This window comes from Pollicipes pollicipes, unplaced genomic scaffold (genome assembly GCF_011947565.3).
Source record: "Pollicipes pollicipes isolate AB1234 unplaced genomic scaffold, Ppol_2.1 Scaffold_1600;HRSCAF=1878_pilon_pilon_pilon, whole genome shotgun sequence".
NCBI lineage: Eukaryota > Metazoa > Arthropoda > Thecostraca > Pollicipedomorpha > Pollicipedidae > Pollicipes > Pollicipes pollicipes.
Genome location: NW_023595962.1, coordinates 19459257 through 19474352, shown reverse-complemented (window position 1 = coordinate 19474352; position 15096 = coordinate 19459257). Strand labels below are relative to the sequence as shown.

The 15096-nt window shown below is 57.2% G+C and overlaps 1 protein-coding gene across 1 annotated transcript in view; it reads right to left on the bottom strand.

The window, feature by feature from the left end:
• Positions 1-14733, bottom strand: part of LOC119101368 (uncharacterized) — a 29333-nt gene extending 14600 nt beyond the window's left edge. Inside the window, exons 1-4 of the mRNA XM_037224735.1 lie at positions 14607-14733; positions 6322-6391; positions 5582-5693; positions 4202-4280 (exon numbers count right to left, since the gene is read on the bottom strand). Coding sequence (XP_037080630.1) covers positions 4202-4280; positions 5582-5693; positions 6322-6391; positions 14607-14630 — 285 coding nt within the window. The 5' untranslated portion in view covers positions 14631-14733. The remainder of the gene's footprint in view (positions 1-4201; positions 4281-5581; positions 5694-6321; positions 6392-14606) is intronic.
• Between the last annotated feature and the right edge of the window lie 363 nt (positions 14734-15096).

The window sequence follows — 15096 nt, the reverse complement described above, 5'->3', positions numbered from 1 at the left end:
CAAATGTTTCATTAATGGCAAAACAACCTGGTCAACGCGACCTGTTCGCGAGTGTTGCATCTGCTGCTAAAAAGGACGAACGCTCGTGCCTTATCGTGCTCGTGGTTCTGACCAAACTGGGCGTGTTTTTACAGGCGGCTGCAGCCGGCACAGGGCGCGCCGTACGCTGGCGAAGCCGTCACGTGCTAGGCAGCGGCTCGTGAGCACTACGGCCCGTGCGATGCCACTCCATCGGGCGACACGTCACCAGCTCCGAGCACCAGCCGCCCTAGCACCGGACACCTCACCAGCTCTGAGCGCCCGCCGCCCGCCAGCGGACACCTCACCAGCTCTGAACACCCGCCGCCCGCCAGCGGACACCTCACCAGCTCTGAGCACCCGCTCCCAGGCAGGACTGGTTGGACAGACGATACGTCAGCATCAGAAACAAACCCGGCCCGCAGCGGGCTCTAGCAGCTGAGCGTTGCAGGGCACGGAGGGGGCGGGGCTACCGGACAACAGGACGCCCACTACGCAATGCAATGACACTCACATTACCACCGAACAGAACCTCAACATACCAAAAATCCTAGATTCCATCAACTACGGGGAGATGGAACCAGCTCCCACTTGAGGTGTCCTCCCCAGTCTTCTCGTTCCTTCAAACAGGAAATATACCAGCGCTGCGGTGCGGCCGCGCCTCCGGTGCGTCACAGCTTTGGATTCACGCATGGTAACATCCTAAATACTAGGCTGAGATTGGGAATGTCAGACCTGAATGCCCATCTGTTCGAAATTCAAAATCCAACTACACGCAGTCCCTCTTGCTTATGTGGCTATGATCCATATGAAGACCCTAAACACTTTGTACTGAACTGTCCTCGCTATCATGAAATCCGAATTTCAATGCTACGTAAAACAAATCGTATCATTCCAAACTTTTCTGAGCTCGCTCACAACGAGCAACTAAGGATCTATTTCACAGGTAACGGTTTACAAGATCGCAATGGGCAGCACTGAGCAAAAATTTTCCAAACGTTTCTTTTTCAGACCAGACGATTCGCCTGAAAACTTTCAGCGGGCGCGGGCAGCAAACGGACTACTGGGTGGCGTTGCTGGGCCGGGCGTCCGCCGCCGGCCCGAGACGGCTACATGTATAGACTGGAGTGGCGGCGGGCGCCTGGCCCGTGTCGGCTTACAGATCGGACGGCTAGGCGGTGGGTCGTGGGTTCCCTGGCGGCGATGACCATATCTTGTTATTGTTAGGAGAGGCGCTTAGATTTAAGCGTTTCGCTTATGCGTCAATCCATTCATCATATTACGTACTGCCCAATGTCCATAATCAAAAATAAACATCGAATCAAATCGAATCAAACCGGATCTTGGGGGCTCGAGCGGCCGCCGCCGAACCGGTCCCCCGCACGGCACCGGGGCCCGGATCACTGGCGTGGCGCGCCGGCCAGCAGTGACCAGCGGCGGCCAGCGGCGACCAGCAACGACCAGCAACGCACTGCCTCACGCGGGCGTTAGGTGTACACGACTGAGCTGTGCAGGCGGAGGGCTCGATAGTGGTGAGTGACGTGGACAGGCTGCCCAGCAGGACAGTCATTACAGCCTGCCACAGACCGTCAGCGCTGACCGTCGCAGGCCGTCAGCGCTGACCGTCACAGCCTGTCACAGCCTGTCACAGACTGTCAGCGCTGACCGTCGCAGCCTGTCACAGACAGTCAGCGCTGACCGTCACAGCGCGTCATGGACTGTCAGTAGACCGTCACATCCTGTCACAGACTGTCAGCTGACCGTCAAAGCCTGCCACGGACTGTCAGCTGACCGTCCCAGCCTGTCACAGACTGTCAGCTGACCTGACCTTCACAGCCTGTCACGGACTGTCAGATGACCGTCACAGTCTGTCACGGACTGTCAGCTGACCGTCACAGTCTGTCACGGACTGTCAGCTGACCGTCACAGTCCTAACTAGCGGTCAGTTATCGCCGGGCTGTGCGGAGCTCCTCAGCGGCTGTCATAAGATGTCAGCGTTGAGCGGGCGCTACGGGAGTCAAAACACACCTTCGATACACACCTTGTGGGGAGTTAATATACACCTTGCGGGGAGTTGACACGCGCCTTCGCGTACTGTGCACGTATATACGTATGCACGTAGGCGAAGGAGCTGTTGCAAGGGGGCTCAGGAAGCTTGAGCCCCTCCCCAGTGGTTGAAACAAGTTTTTTTCCGAGCGTAGAGCATAACGTGGAGGGAACCAATCCAAATGCAGCCCGTCCCCCTCACACAAACTCTCGTGCTCCTCATAGGTGCACATCTGTGCCTACATAGCCCGGTCAGTACAAAAACATCTGGCTCGAATTCCAAGGGAACAGACACGCCTAGAATCTCTGCGGTATAGATACGTCTACGTTGTGACGAGACAGGCATGGTCCGGGAGCGAAGTTCAGGGTCTTTTGAGAGGAGGTGGTTGATACCCACGTCAGGCAAGGTTGAACAATAGCAATCAGAGCTTCAAGTGTCTGTTGCTGGTGTCAATCGCTCCTGGTTGGTCGCGTCCCTGTGTCGGTGTCACTTTATCACCGGCCAATGTCACCGGCCAATGTCACTTTATCACCGGCCAACGCACGGCTGCAGCTCGCAGTGCCCTGATCTCATTGGCATCTGCTGTGTGACCTTGTCCCGAAACGTCGAATGCGCGCCGTAGCAGCCGGCCGGTGCTGGCGGCGTGGCAGGCTCGCGCGCGACTCTGTCGCAGTCGGCCGGTGCTGGCGGCGCGGCAGGCCCGTGCGCGGCTCTGTCGCAGCCGGCCGGTGCTGGCGGCGCGGCAGGATCGTGCGCGGCTCTGTCGCAGCCGGCCGGTGCTGGCGGCGCGGCAGACCCGCGCTCGACTCTGTCGCAGCCGGCCGGTGCTGGCGGCGCGGCAGACCCGCGCTCGGCTCTGTCGCAGCCGGCCGGTGCTGGCGGCGCGGCAGGCCCGTGCGCGGCTCTGTAGCAGCCTCGCTCTATAGCGCCGGTGCTGGCAGCGCGGCAGGCTCGTGCGCAGCTCTGTCGCAGTCTCGCTCTATAGCGCCGGTGCTGGCGGCGCGGAGGGCCCGTGCTCGGCTCCGTCGCAGCCTCGTCGTGCAGCGCCGGCACGCCGGGTCACGCCGCGCCGTTCGAGCCGCGCAGATCTAGGACAAGGTCGCAGCGACTCGCCGGGCGTTCGCCCCTCGGTGCAGGGGCGCTGCCAGTGGACTGCGCATGCCGCCTCCTATCCGGACCTCTCGGGTTGATATCCCGTCCGCGGTGTTATACTCTGCCGGCCTGTCGCGCCGCTCTGATTCCGTGGCCGCGTCACAGACGGCTGTCGCTGACAAGCCCCGTCAACAGAGGCGCCGGGCGCCGGTGGGGCCGATAGACCCCCTCCTGCAGAGGCGCCGGGCGCCGGCGGGGACGACAAGCTCCTCCAGATGGGGCACCCGCTCGACATCAGCTGACCATAGCACGATGTGCCAGGTCACAGGCAACGCAAGATCCCGATGTGCGGCGCGGTCGGGCGAAGGTGCTGGTGATGACGACTGAGGCTCGAGGGTGCGGCACCGACAGCAATGCAGCCTGCTCACCGCTGGCCGGCACCGACAGCAGGACAGCCTGCTCACCGCTGGGCGGCACCGACAGCAGGACAGCCTGCTCACCGCTGGGCGGCACCGACAGCAATGCAGTCTGCTCACCGCTGGGCGGCACCGACAGCAGGACAGCCTGCTCACCGCTGGGCGGCACCGACAGCAATGCAGCCTGCTCACCGCTGGCCGGCACCAACAGCAGGACAGCCTGCTCACCGCTGGCCGGCACCGACAGCAGGACAGCCTGCTCACCGCTGGGCGGCACCGACAGCAGGACAGCCTGCTCACCGCTGGCCGGCACCGACAGCAGGACAGCCAGCTCACCGCTGGGCGGTACCGACAGCAGGACAGCCTGCTCACTGCTGGGCGGCACCGACAGCAGGACAGCCAGCTCACCGCCTGTACGCGGCTGCCGTGGCCCACCGCCGCCCAACTTGTTCACGGCGGAGGCGAGTTGTAACGCTATGCAGGACCGGAGCAGCGGACGGTTTACTATTTAATGGAAGTAGGTATTGTCTCAGTGGCTGGGGAGTCACCCACGGAATACACCGGGAGGGCAGTGAGAGTGTCCTTCTATGGGATTCGAACCCCTGGCACGTGGAGGCTGCGTACTCACCACAAGCGTGTCGTCTCCGCTGGCCAGCTCGGCGACCGGCGCGTTGTTGCTCTGTGCCAGCGCCTCCTTTATGATCTCACTGTGAACAACACCGCGCACGTTCTGTCAGTGGACACGGCACTTTACAACGAGCACCATCGCGCACGTTCTGTCAGTGGACACGGCGCGTCACAGCAAGCACCATCGCGCACGTTCTGTCAGTGGACACGGCGCGTCACAGCGAGCACCATCGCGCACGTTCTTTCAGTGGACAAGGCGCGTCACAGCTAGCACCAGCTATTCCAATGTATTTTGCATGTGTTTCTCGCTGCGTTGGCCGACCACGCAGATCAGCGGTCTTGCAGCGAAGTGACAGTCCGAAAAGTAACAGTTCAGTAGCGACCAATAGCGAATGGTATTACAAAATAGGAAAGTTCCGTGGACTGGACAGAGGTACGGATCCTGGTGGGCATACCACAAGCACAGCACAGACCGTCTGTTTCTTACCGATCGCTGGCGACCGTCAGTGCGAATAAAGTCAGCGAAGACCAGTTGGCAGCCGGCGCACAAGGATTTCATCGAGATCTCGCAATAAGCCAGACCCTGAGCTTAGCTCCGAGATAGCAGCTCAATGCACTGTGGCACGGACCTTTTCATTTTTTCTTCAGATGCGGTCCGAACCTTTGGATTGCATGGATCAGTGGGATCAAAGCCCCATTAAGCAATGCTTGTTGCGTGAGCTGTGACCACATCATGCAACCGTGCAAATCGAGATCAGCGGCAGCATTTGACGGTGTTAGCTTAATGTGCTATCATGCTCGGCACGGTACCTCCTGGCTTCTGACGTCACTTTTAGCCTTTCATGTGGCGGCTGCCACCGGCAGCAGGCCAGATCGGACAGCGTTTAGCAGCAAAAGCCGACCGGGACGGATCGGGACGGGTCGGGACGAACCGGGACGGATCGGGACGGATTGGCACGGATGGGAGAACCGGGACGGATCGGGACGGGTCAGGACGGACCGGGGCGGATCGGGACGGATCGAGACGGATTGGAACGGATGGGAGAACCGGGACGGATCGAGACGGATCGGGACGGGTCGGGACAGACCGGGACGGATCGGGACGGATCGGGACAGATCGGGACAGATCGGGACAGATCGGGACGGGTCGGGACGGCTCGGGACGGATCGAGACGGATCGGGACGGATGGGAGAACCGGGACGGATCGCGACGGATCGGGACGGGTTGGGACGGATCGGGACAGATCGGGACAGATCGGGACGGGTCGGGACGGACCGAGGCGGATCGAGACGGACCGGTGACGGATCGAGACGGACCGGTCACAGACGGAGCGCGTCCGTCCTGGCGGAGTTACGACCGCGCTGTGTCTGGCTCACTCACGTCGGGTACTCCTCGTCGATTGTTTCGCACATGCCGAACTCGGATCGGCGGATGCATGCTGGCTCTTCGGTGAAAACAAGCTGTGGCAGCCTGGTCCTGCTGGCGTTCCGGCCTGCGGGCGGACGCGTCCAAAGGCAGCACAGTTAGACGGCGGGGATTCGAACGCCGCGATGACTGTAATTCATTATTTCCGACAAGCAAGGAAAGGTCAGGGTCGAAGCTGCCCGTTTAGCTGTGAGAAAAATGCATTTAACGAAGAGAAAAATGATGCCCGCTGCATTCTGACAAATATGATGCATCTGAATATGCTTCACGTAGATAAGTCGTGTCTATATTGCTAGCAAGCATAACTTAGAATTTTGAAGAACCACTAGCCGCTGAATGTTTTGAACATTTCATAACGCTAAGACGGTTTGTGTTGCAGCGGTTATTGTTTCGGGAAGTTAAAACATGATTTAAATGGTGCGCCTCTGGCTAGACATATCTGCAAATTAAGCACGTAACTTAAGCAATTCAGCACGTGGCTTACAGCAACACGACAGCGCTGCTTGGACCGCGCACTTGGAGCGTGGACTGCACATACCCAGCATATACTTCGGGGAGTATTTCACTATGTTGGAAGCATTTCAGTCCAAGGAGCTTTCACTACACAACAAGTTTGATTTGCATGAAGCAACGGATACGGGTGTTATGCACGCCTTTTACTTCGCACCAGAGCGTTGTGAAAGGCTGTTGCTCACTTGTTGTTGGAAAGATGATGCTGGCTGCTTGGGTGCTCCCACACATCATCACCGCCAGACATCCCACCATCTGAAAACGGAGCATATGTTGTTCATCGGGTACCAGCAGCATACCGCGAGCAGCTCACAGGCGAGCGGTCCGAGACGGCAGAGGTCACCACCGCCACCGGCCAGTGCCGGGGCCTAGCAAGCGGAGGTTTTGGCCACCGGGTCAGATCCCTGCGACCGGCAATGTCCAAATGACCTGCCTCAGCCGTCACAGTACGGCACAGGGCACAGGGCACAGGGCGCGGTGTACGCAGCACAGTGAACTGTGCTGCAATTCAAAACCGAAGATGCAATTTTAAATGCATGACAGACGACGAGGAAAGCGCCACTTTTCGGCGGTTCCCTTCGTGATTTGCTCTGGTTCGCGTATGGCTGATCACTTGCTTGGTGTCTCTGTTGGTGGTGGTTAGATGGCATTCGCAAAACACGTGCAGGCAGTACTAAACGACCCGCTGTTTGGAAGGCGCCCCGAGAATTCTAAATAAACATACAGTAGGCCGAAGACTAGCCTAACCAGCCCGCTTCGTGGAATAGCAAGGAGAAGCAGGCCTCCGGGGACGGCGGCTGTTCTGGGGAGCAGCGGGATTATTTGTCCCGAGCGTTATCCATAAGACTGTGCGCAGTGAAATAGTATTATAAACGCGGCTTAGACGGAGTCGATGCGTCAGAAAAACTTAGTAAGTCTTCTGCACGTTCCGGAGGCCGGAGGTCCTTTCGCCTTCTTTGTAACATAAAACGCCCCAGTACGAGTGCGACAGCTCGCGGCTCCACCCGGGGTTGCAAATTTAATTGCAAATTCGTGGATTTGTGTAACACATGGGGAGTTTGACTTGCATTTAGTTCGTGTGTGCTAGCTTACAACTATAGCTGGTAAACCAGCTCGTTTACAACAAAAAACTTTAGTCCTGATAGCATGAAGAAAGAGCACAAAGCAAGTGCAAATGGCGTACATTCAGCTAACACTAGGCGCTTCGAAAATAATAACAGTAAATGAGCGGAATAAAAAACACATGTAAGTAAAAAACAACATGGCTTCACACAAGCAGGGCGCGACAAGGTCAGATTCATGATCAGACATTCACATCTGATCTCACAGCTGACCTCTCATATCTGACCTCTCACAGCTGACCTTTCACATCTGACCTCTCACAGCTCACCTCTCGCAGCTCACCTCTCATAGCTCACCTCTCACAGCTCACCTCTCACAGCTCATCTCTCACAGTTCACCTTTCATAGCTCACCTCTCACGGCTCACCTCTCACAGCTGACCGTTCACAGCCGGCCTCTCATAGCTGACTTTTCTCAGCTGACCATTTACTACAGATTGTTTACAAATTATTGACATTCATCATTTACAGCAGATATATGTGTTGCGCTATATCAGATAAGCTATCTAACTGTCTGTTCACAAACAAACGTTCACAAGCGCTAATAAATTCACAGCTGGCCGTTCACAAATGATCACATGCTACTGTTTGTTCGCCACCAGTCCCTGCACGCGTGCAGGCCGGGGTCTCAGATGGCGAGACCAACTGATCAGTTGCGGCCCGGAATCTGAGGCCCGCCACCTTCTGGTGCTCCCACGAGCCATCGTGAGGAAATATGACCGGAAAATGCGCAGATGCGGGGCCGATGCCAAATGTCTGCTTAGGGCTGTGCATTATTAACACCAAATGTAAATGACGCGGTAACAAGGAAAGCCCTGCGGTAGAGACCCTGAAAATCGAGCAGATTTCGCTCGTTGCTGTAATACAAACCTGTTCCATGTGAGGCATATTTACACAAGTCTAGCTGAAAGGGTTATCGCGGCATGCCCGCTCCCAAAGGGGCTGTGGTCTGTGTACGATTGGCAAACAGCATTAGCGTACGAGTTTGGTACTTGGAGAACGTCAAACAAACCCGCCAGACTGGACGTCTTGTTGAGACTCGGCCTCCGGTTCTCGGTCATTGCAAGGGTGAGATGGCATGGAAAATGGCGCGGACTACAAAACTGATGTCTTTGCATTGGATGGCACGGCACTTTATACGGTAAACAGGCACTAGCAGGCTGCCGGTCATCGGGTCTTCACGAGACGGGCAGTTGCTGGGGCCGCGAGGCGGCGCCTGTCCCGCGCCCTCGCGCTAAGGTCGGCTAACTATGTATGGTAAATACCGGGACATAATGGAGGCCACGGGGTGCACTCGGTTCGAAGCGCTGGAACCTCTCAGACATCCAAAGGCAAAATCAAAGCACGCCGCTGCCCACTGCGCTCGGTAATGCTTCCGGCTCCATAAAACAGCAACATTTTCCCGTGGCCGCTTCCAATGACGCAAAACTGCGGTTTTGTTCACAGGGGTTCACAGACCGTGAACAAAACTGCGGTTTTGTTCACAGGGGTTCACAGACCGTGAACAAAACTGCGGTTTTGTTCACGGTCTGTGTTCACAGGGGATCATAGCGACGGCTCCACACGATTGCCCAGTAGCGTTGATTCGAAACCGTTCATTTGTCAAGCGAAATAGCATGGCAAATCACCCCAGTCCAACACGCGAATGGCACACCTGCCGGCTGGCATTAACCAGCTGCCTTCAGCCCACACTTTCCAGTACCAGGCACGCTGCTGAGGAGTTCCATGCCGGCGGTGATCCGTTATTGTAACGGTTCACATGTGTCATTCGGCTTCGGCTGCCGGCCCGGCACCGGGGAACGACCGTGACCTTTCGTGAGTCCAGTGCCCCCTCCTCCCCCTCCCCCGCAGCGAGCAAACGGGATCCAGGCCGGTGTGCGGTTCGCCACCAGTGAACAAAGACGCTTATACCCCGGAGGTGGAATGTGGAATATAATGCGGAATGTGATGTCCAGAAGCGGAGCGTGTACCCCCTGTGGTCCGGTATCCTCCACCGCAGGTGGCGTGGGTGCTGCCACGTCCCTTGTCATAAGAGTTACGTAAACCTGTCGTCGTTAAATACTCTCAAGATGTGGGGTCATGAAAGTCCGCCTGGCACACTACGACCGTAAAGCGCAGCATGTATGACTCGAAAACATTACTTCACGTCCGTACCCGGCCGGTCGTGTTCCGTGAAGCGATCATGCTGGATGACTGTCCAGGGGGTTGGGGAGTCATCCGAACTGTTGCCGATGCTGCTGGCATCGAAATTTATCGATGACGGGTCCTGATCATCTGTAGACCATGGTTAAGATGGACAACGCCCATCGGTGCGACAATCCAGCAACCTTCAATAATGTGACAAGAGTCGTTAAGACCTAGTGCAATTATTCAGTGTGTTAACGTAAAAAGTTATGGTATTCTGCAGCGTACCCTTAGGACACATGGCGCACGGATTCGGTGGTAGCGAGTGCGGCGAGCTTGCTTTAGCATTTCCAAGTTTACGGTCGTTTATATGGGGAAATAATCGCAATGACAACGGATCGGAAACAATTATTTTTGGTAATCGACGACCAAAGCACCGTTACGTGCTGGTATGAAACTTCCCCGGTTGGACTGCAAGAACAGCTACTATTGTTTATGCCGTGAGTCTGCATAATTCTTCCACAGTGTGCAGACCTGACGGCACGACGGAATAGTCTAGAGGTGGCAATTAACCTCTCCTGGCATAACCCTCGGCGCTGTAACCATAACGTGCCGGTTTACTCGTATTTCCAACCGGGGTGAGTTTGAGCCCGTTTTTCATCTTTAAAACCCACATGTGCTCTCTGAACGCGACAACTGTGGCGGGAACTTTATGGAGAGCCGAGCTCTGGCCGCCGGGACCGCCCCGGGGCGCCAACCGCCGAGCCCTGGCCTCCGGGGCGCCGGCCGCTGAGCCCTGGCCGCCGGGGCGCCGGCCGCCGAGCCCTGGCCGCCGGGACCGCCCCGGGGCGCCGGCCACCGAGCCCTGGCCGCCGGGACCGCCCCGGAGCGCCGACCGCCGAGCCCTGGCCGCCGGGACCGCCCCGGGGCGCCGGGGAGACAGCAGACCCCGAGTGACGTCATCGGTGACGACGGAGCGTGTCGCACGCCACCACCAACTACGCAGAGCCGGCACCGCCCGCCGCGACCGCCAAACGGCCGCCGAGCGCCGACAATCGCATGAGGCTTCCGTGACGTCATCGAGGAGCAGATACTTGCGGGGGGTCGGCAGCTTGCCAGCAATGACAAGGTGTTTATTATTGATGCGTTGTGCCTAATGCGTCAACTGAACCGCGAGTAGCATATTACGAGCCTGACGACAGGGACTTATTAAGCCGGAACCGATTTTGAGGCAGATACAAACGTTCTGGGCTACGAGCGCGGACGTCATGACTTCAGATGGGTCGGTGTTCCAGCAGGACAGCAGCTTCGGCGGCCGGCTTCGCTTATGTTCTGTGCCAGCTCCGCTGCCCCGGGGTCTGCGCTGCGAGCGTGACGTCAGCATGGATTACCGTGACGTCACAGGGTCTCGCAATCGTAAACTTCACAGGAATGAGCCGGCACGTGGTGCCACATTCGCAGCGAGGAGGCTTTTTAAGGCATGGAGGGCTTTTGTCCAGCATGGAGGGCACGGGCGCGTGCGGAGGCGTGCGGAAGACTGAGGCTGTAAAGAGGCGCGAGTGGCCTCAGCAAAGAGACGCGGGGGACCGATTGGCTGGCATTCCTGAGGCAGTCGTAGTAAATGACACTATTTTAAGCTGGGCAGCGTTCAACTTTGAACGTCACGGCCGTTTCATAATCTGCAAGCATTGATGGTTACCATACTGTAGGCTGCGAGGTCAGTTTTAGCGCCCACTAAAGCGGACTGGTTCGTGCGCCCGGGAGGTAGCGCGTCCCGGTCCGCGGGGGCTGCGCGGCGCCCGGGAGGTAGCGTGTCCTGGTCCGCGGGGGCTGCGCGGCGCCCGGGGCCTGGTCAGAGCCTTGAGCCGGCGAGACAGAAAACATGAGCAAGTGACGCATCAGGCCAAGGGCTGAGGCGGACCGCCAAGCCTCGAGGCTGCCAGGCTGTGATCCCGGTTCTAAACGAAGTGGACGTCACTCGTTCCTCGGCATGGCGCTCCACTTGTTTGGTTTTGTTCGAGAAGTTCATCATGAACAAGCATTAGCCATGGTTATTGCGTGAGCCCTGGCCCCACCATCCGACTGTGAAGTTCCTGGTCAACGCAGAATACCGCGACTTTCGTCTAGCGCGGCGCCGCGTGCACTGGTCGGCACTATCCGTCCCTGACCTTCCAATCAGCCGCTGCCACCGGCTGCTGACCTCCTCAGTCAAGGGCAAATAGCAAGCGCTTGAGGCGACTCGAACCCACCCGCCACGGGCGAGTGAATAGGGGACAGATTCTCTAACCAGCTGAGCGACTGGAACTGACCTTCGCCTATTATAGATTAAGGAGCAATCTAAAAGCACAAGAAGCATCGTCTGAGGCGCATCGCAAGGCAGCAGATGGGCCAGGCGGGGGACGTCTCTGCCGGGCTGACCTATGGCAGTGCCTGACTGAAAATCAACTGTGATTGGCTATTGACTACACTCCGGGCAGCTCCAGCTTAAACGCTTCCTGGGGCTGGAGACTCACTGTGGAACTGTTTATGAAGAACAGACTCCGAAAGCTATTTAAAAAGAGTTTGATAACATTGCTGTCTCGTGGAATGACGTAGATACGATGGAGAAAGAGAGACCGAGAGACCGAGAGAGAGAGAGAGATCGAAACGTTCGAACAGCTTTTGAGCCAACGAGCCCCGGCACTTTGTCTTTCAATCACATTTACCCAAAGCAAAATGGAAATAATGGCTTCAAAAGAACTGATTTTTCCGAGGCCTTGACAGAGTTTTTTTCTTGATGGGGTGGGGGAAGTCCTGCAAAATGGCACAAGAACAGCAGTCGCAAAGACAGTGAACGTAATGCAACACACATTTCATGCGTGATATGTATATGTAATGTTATTTGCTGTCATTGGCTACGTGCTTCTTAAACCACATCATAAAAGTGTCTGTTCTCAACGCCCGTCCTGAAATAACAAAGCTGAAATGAGGAAGGAAAAAGCACAAACCATGATTGCTATGGAGTTAAGCACACGGGACAGCGGTAATCTATTGTGTGCCGCAGGGGAAACGGTGCCCAAATGAATGAGCATCCAGTCACCTCCCGTTCTACATTGTGTTTTTCATTAAAAGAGCCATGATTGGCGACCGTTTCTTAAAGCATGGTATCTTTTGTTGGCGTGGATTTTCAGGAATTGATGGCTTGGAATTAATTATCGAGATGAGCCTAACTTTGGTACCAATGCAGCCAACAGTGCCAAATGTACATCACCAACCACATAACTTTGGTTCCGGCGTGATTTCATCACACCGTGTAGTCCACATCATTGTGTTCAATCCGCGGATATCCCGGAGTTCCAGCATTGCCAACGCGAAGGCCGCAGGATGGATGGAATGCCAAAAGCACTGGCATTAGAATTCCCAGTGGGCATTCCACTCCGCTTAAATTCTCATCCACATATTCAGCAGAGCGGGATGGGGCACGGTATCACCGGCCAAAGCCGGATAAGGCGTCACGAGCCGGCCCGTGGGTTTGTCGGAGCTCCCGTCCGAGGCGAGGGGACGGTGGCAGCCAGCGCTGCCGCAGTCATAGATGCAAGCGCGTCCCAACAGCCGATGGTTTTTGAAGAAAAAAAGATAGATGGCTTAACCATTTTAAATTCCACTATTTCCATGCATTAGCTCAGAGTTCATGTTCTCTTTTTCAAACGTGGGTGTGGCATGAGCCTTACGTCTTCGTTTTCCTGCATCCCCGTCCCCGTGACTTAAAGCTTCCTGCCGGTCTCTGGTTGTCATGGCAACGAACCCGCCGCCACTGCTGGTGACTGCCACACAGAACACGGCGATAACCACCGGCCGCCCGGGTGCAGCTCCTGAACGCGCCCCTGCCAGATACGACACCGTCTCAGTGCTCCACGGTCAGCGGGGGACGCGACCCTCTCCTCCCTCCTGCTGAGGTCGGCGTCATGCCAGCCCGGTCACATCATATTCGGCTGCGCGGACAGCAGCTCGCAGTTGATGACGTCAGGGGCTGGGCGGCGGCTCTCTTCGCTGATCGGAGCTTCCGTGACAGTTAACTGTGCGAGGGAAAGCGTGCCATCCCTTGCCTTTTTTCACGACCTTGACGTAACGCATATAGTCATAATAAACGAAGCGAAGCTGCTCGCGTCTCGTGCCTGCAGTCGTATGCCGCGCCGACTTCTGACTCTGTTCTGTCAGCTGGTCTTTGCCCTGACGGTCTGACCTGACCCGACCCCGGCGGCCCGGACTGACCCGTCACCGGCTCTCGCACACCGTTGCCATGGTATAAGAGCGCCCAGCGCAGGCCGGTACAGAGCAGCATCCAGCGGGAAACGGCACAGGAGGGCACTTAGCCGGGACGGTACAGGAGAGCACCCAGTGCGAGACCGTACAGTGGCGGGCCCCCCATGACGCCAGTAGAACAGGCAAGCTCCTCACAAAATCATGTCGAAATAAACCGTGCAGCCATGAGGGCTGGTGTGACGTTAGGATGCCAGGCATTCCTCCAAACATGGCCATCAACCATAAAAGATGCCAACTTTTCAGCACCGTTCCCAGCGGAGCCCGCCACGGCGCGGTGCAAGGTCACCAGACCCGGCAACAGCCACCGGTCACATACGCCGCTGGAGCCTGTGCGATGTAAACGGCTGATCTTGCAGGCCCACCCTCGGCGGCTCCAGTGGCAGAGCCAGGCGAGGCAAAGGAGGGAAGCCATGCCCCACGAAGAGACAAAGGACGGTAACTCTCGTAAAACTCTTAAAAAGCTTGGTTTTAGAGTAACTGGCTCAGCACCAGATGTCAAGAAAATGCATGTAAAAATGCATGAAAATGCTCGGCGTGGAGGCGAAATGGCGCCAACAATTTCAGAGCATGAGCCTCGGCAATCGGAACCGAAGCAGCCCAAGCCCTGCCCAGGTCGGTGAGAAGTCGTTTCTAATTTCAGCGTGTAAAGAGCCAACGTGTCAAGAATTCAGGAATTGTAATGACGAGTTGAGGTTTTAATATTCCCAAGATACCCAAGACAAAGGTTTTCAGTTAAAACGCAGCGCAGGTTGGCCTCCACTGAATCGCCACACGCATGCACCAGGCTGAGTGCATCAATGTCACCTCAGCTTGTGGCGCAGTAGATGATTGTTTTTGCTTGAAGAGGGTGCGCGCAACATTCACCACTCGCCCTCCCCGCTCCTCCGAATCGAGGCTGGATCCGTCCCTGGTGATCCAACTCACCACCAGGATACGAGCGGTCTCCATGTCGTCTCCGGAGTCAGTCGCGAGTCGCAGCTGCGAAGATCTCGGGCGTGCTTGACTCGGTTCACAGCGCGGCGGCAGCACTACCCGCACTCCGCCCAGCCTGTCTTCGACTGCGCCGCCGCGGCCGCGGCCCGCCTGTTTTCGGCCCGCTGAGGAGCTGACGTCACACACGTGTGACGTCACCGGCCGCCTGCGGCGCGTCCGGCGAGCCGGGAAAATCCTCGGCGGCGTTTTCCAGGCTTGGCGACGGACGCGCGGATCTGATTTCGCGTCGCCCGGTAGCCGGAGCCGAGGTTGTTAGGAAAACACGCGGAGGTGGGGGTGGGGGTGGAGGGGGGTCTGCCGCGGGCGGAAAAACAGCTGGCGGAGGCGGTGCCGCCCCTGGCTCGGCGGCAGGTGTTCCCAGAATCATCGCACGGCGGTACGGGCGCTCGGGGGGGGGGGGGGGGCACTGGTGGTTATTGAC